The 486-nt window shown below is 45.3% G+C and overlaps 1 protein-coding gene across 1 annotated transcript in view; it reads left to right on the top strand.

Moving 5' to 3' along the window:
• Nucleotides 1-486, top strand: part of LOC119588868 (calcium-activated chloride channel regulator 1-like) — a 4,595-nt gene that overhangs the window by 3,622 nt on the left and 487 nt on the right. The window contains exon 6 of the mRNA XM_037937505.1: nucleotides 302-437. Within this exon, the coding sequence (XP_037793433.1) occupies nucleotides 302-437 (136 nt within the window). The remainder of the gene's footprint in view (nucleotides 1-301; nucleotides 438-486) is intronic.

Here is a 486-nt window from a genome sequence, read left to right as displayed (position 1 = left end):
TAGGGTAATATCATACGGCTGCGCATATATGTCAAGTGGTCAGCATACCCTCATTGCAACAATGATACTATATAGTAACAACTACAGGTCAATAGAATAACGATACTGCATAGATTCTTTTGCATCAGCTCCTGCAACTCATCACATCTTATAGTCAAAGGATATTTCACCTTGCATTCCCCCTTTACAAAAGAAATTGAATAGGGGAACGAAAGTTCACAGCGCAATAAACAATTAGAAATTAGTACATCAACTTCTTTTGATATTAGAAAAGGCAACATGTGTTTTATATGTGGTTCAGCAAACACGCCAAGTTGGTGCACGGCCTCTCCCGTATTGAAGGTGCAGAATCTCGCAAAGCTCTGGCAGAATCCCTTGACGTGTCGGCGGACGGGGGGACGAGCATCGGGGCCGGACTCTACGCGGCCGTCAAGAAGGTGAGTCTCGTACGCTTTGGCTGGGAGGATGCATGCAGGCCTAACTCCT

Source organism: Penaeus monodon, chromosome 24, assembly GCF_015228065.2.
Source record: "Penaeus monodon isolate SGIC_2016 chromosome 24, NSTDA_Pmon_1, whole genome shotgun sequence".
Classification (NCBI taxonomy): domain Eukaryota; kingdom Metazoa; phylum Arthropoda; class Malacostraca; order Decapoda; family Penaeidae; genus Penaeus; species Penaeus monodon.
The sequence above is the reverse complement of the archived record's forward strand: the minus strand, read 5'-3'. Positions and strand labels throughout refer to the sequence as shown.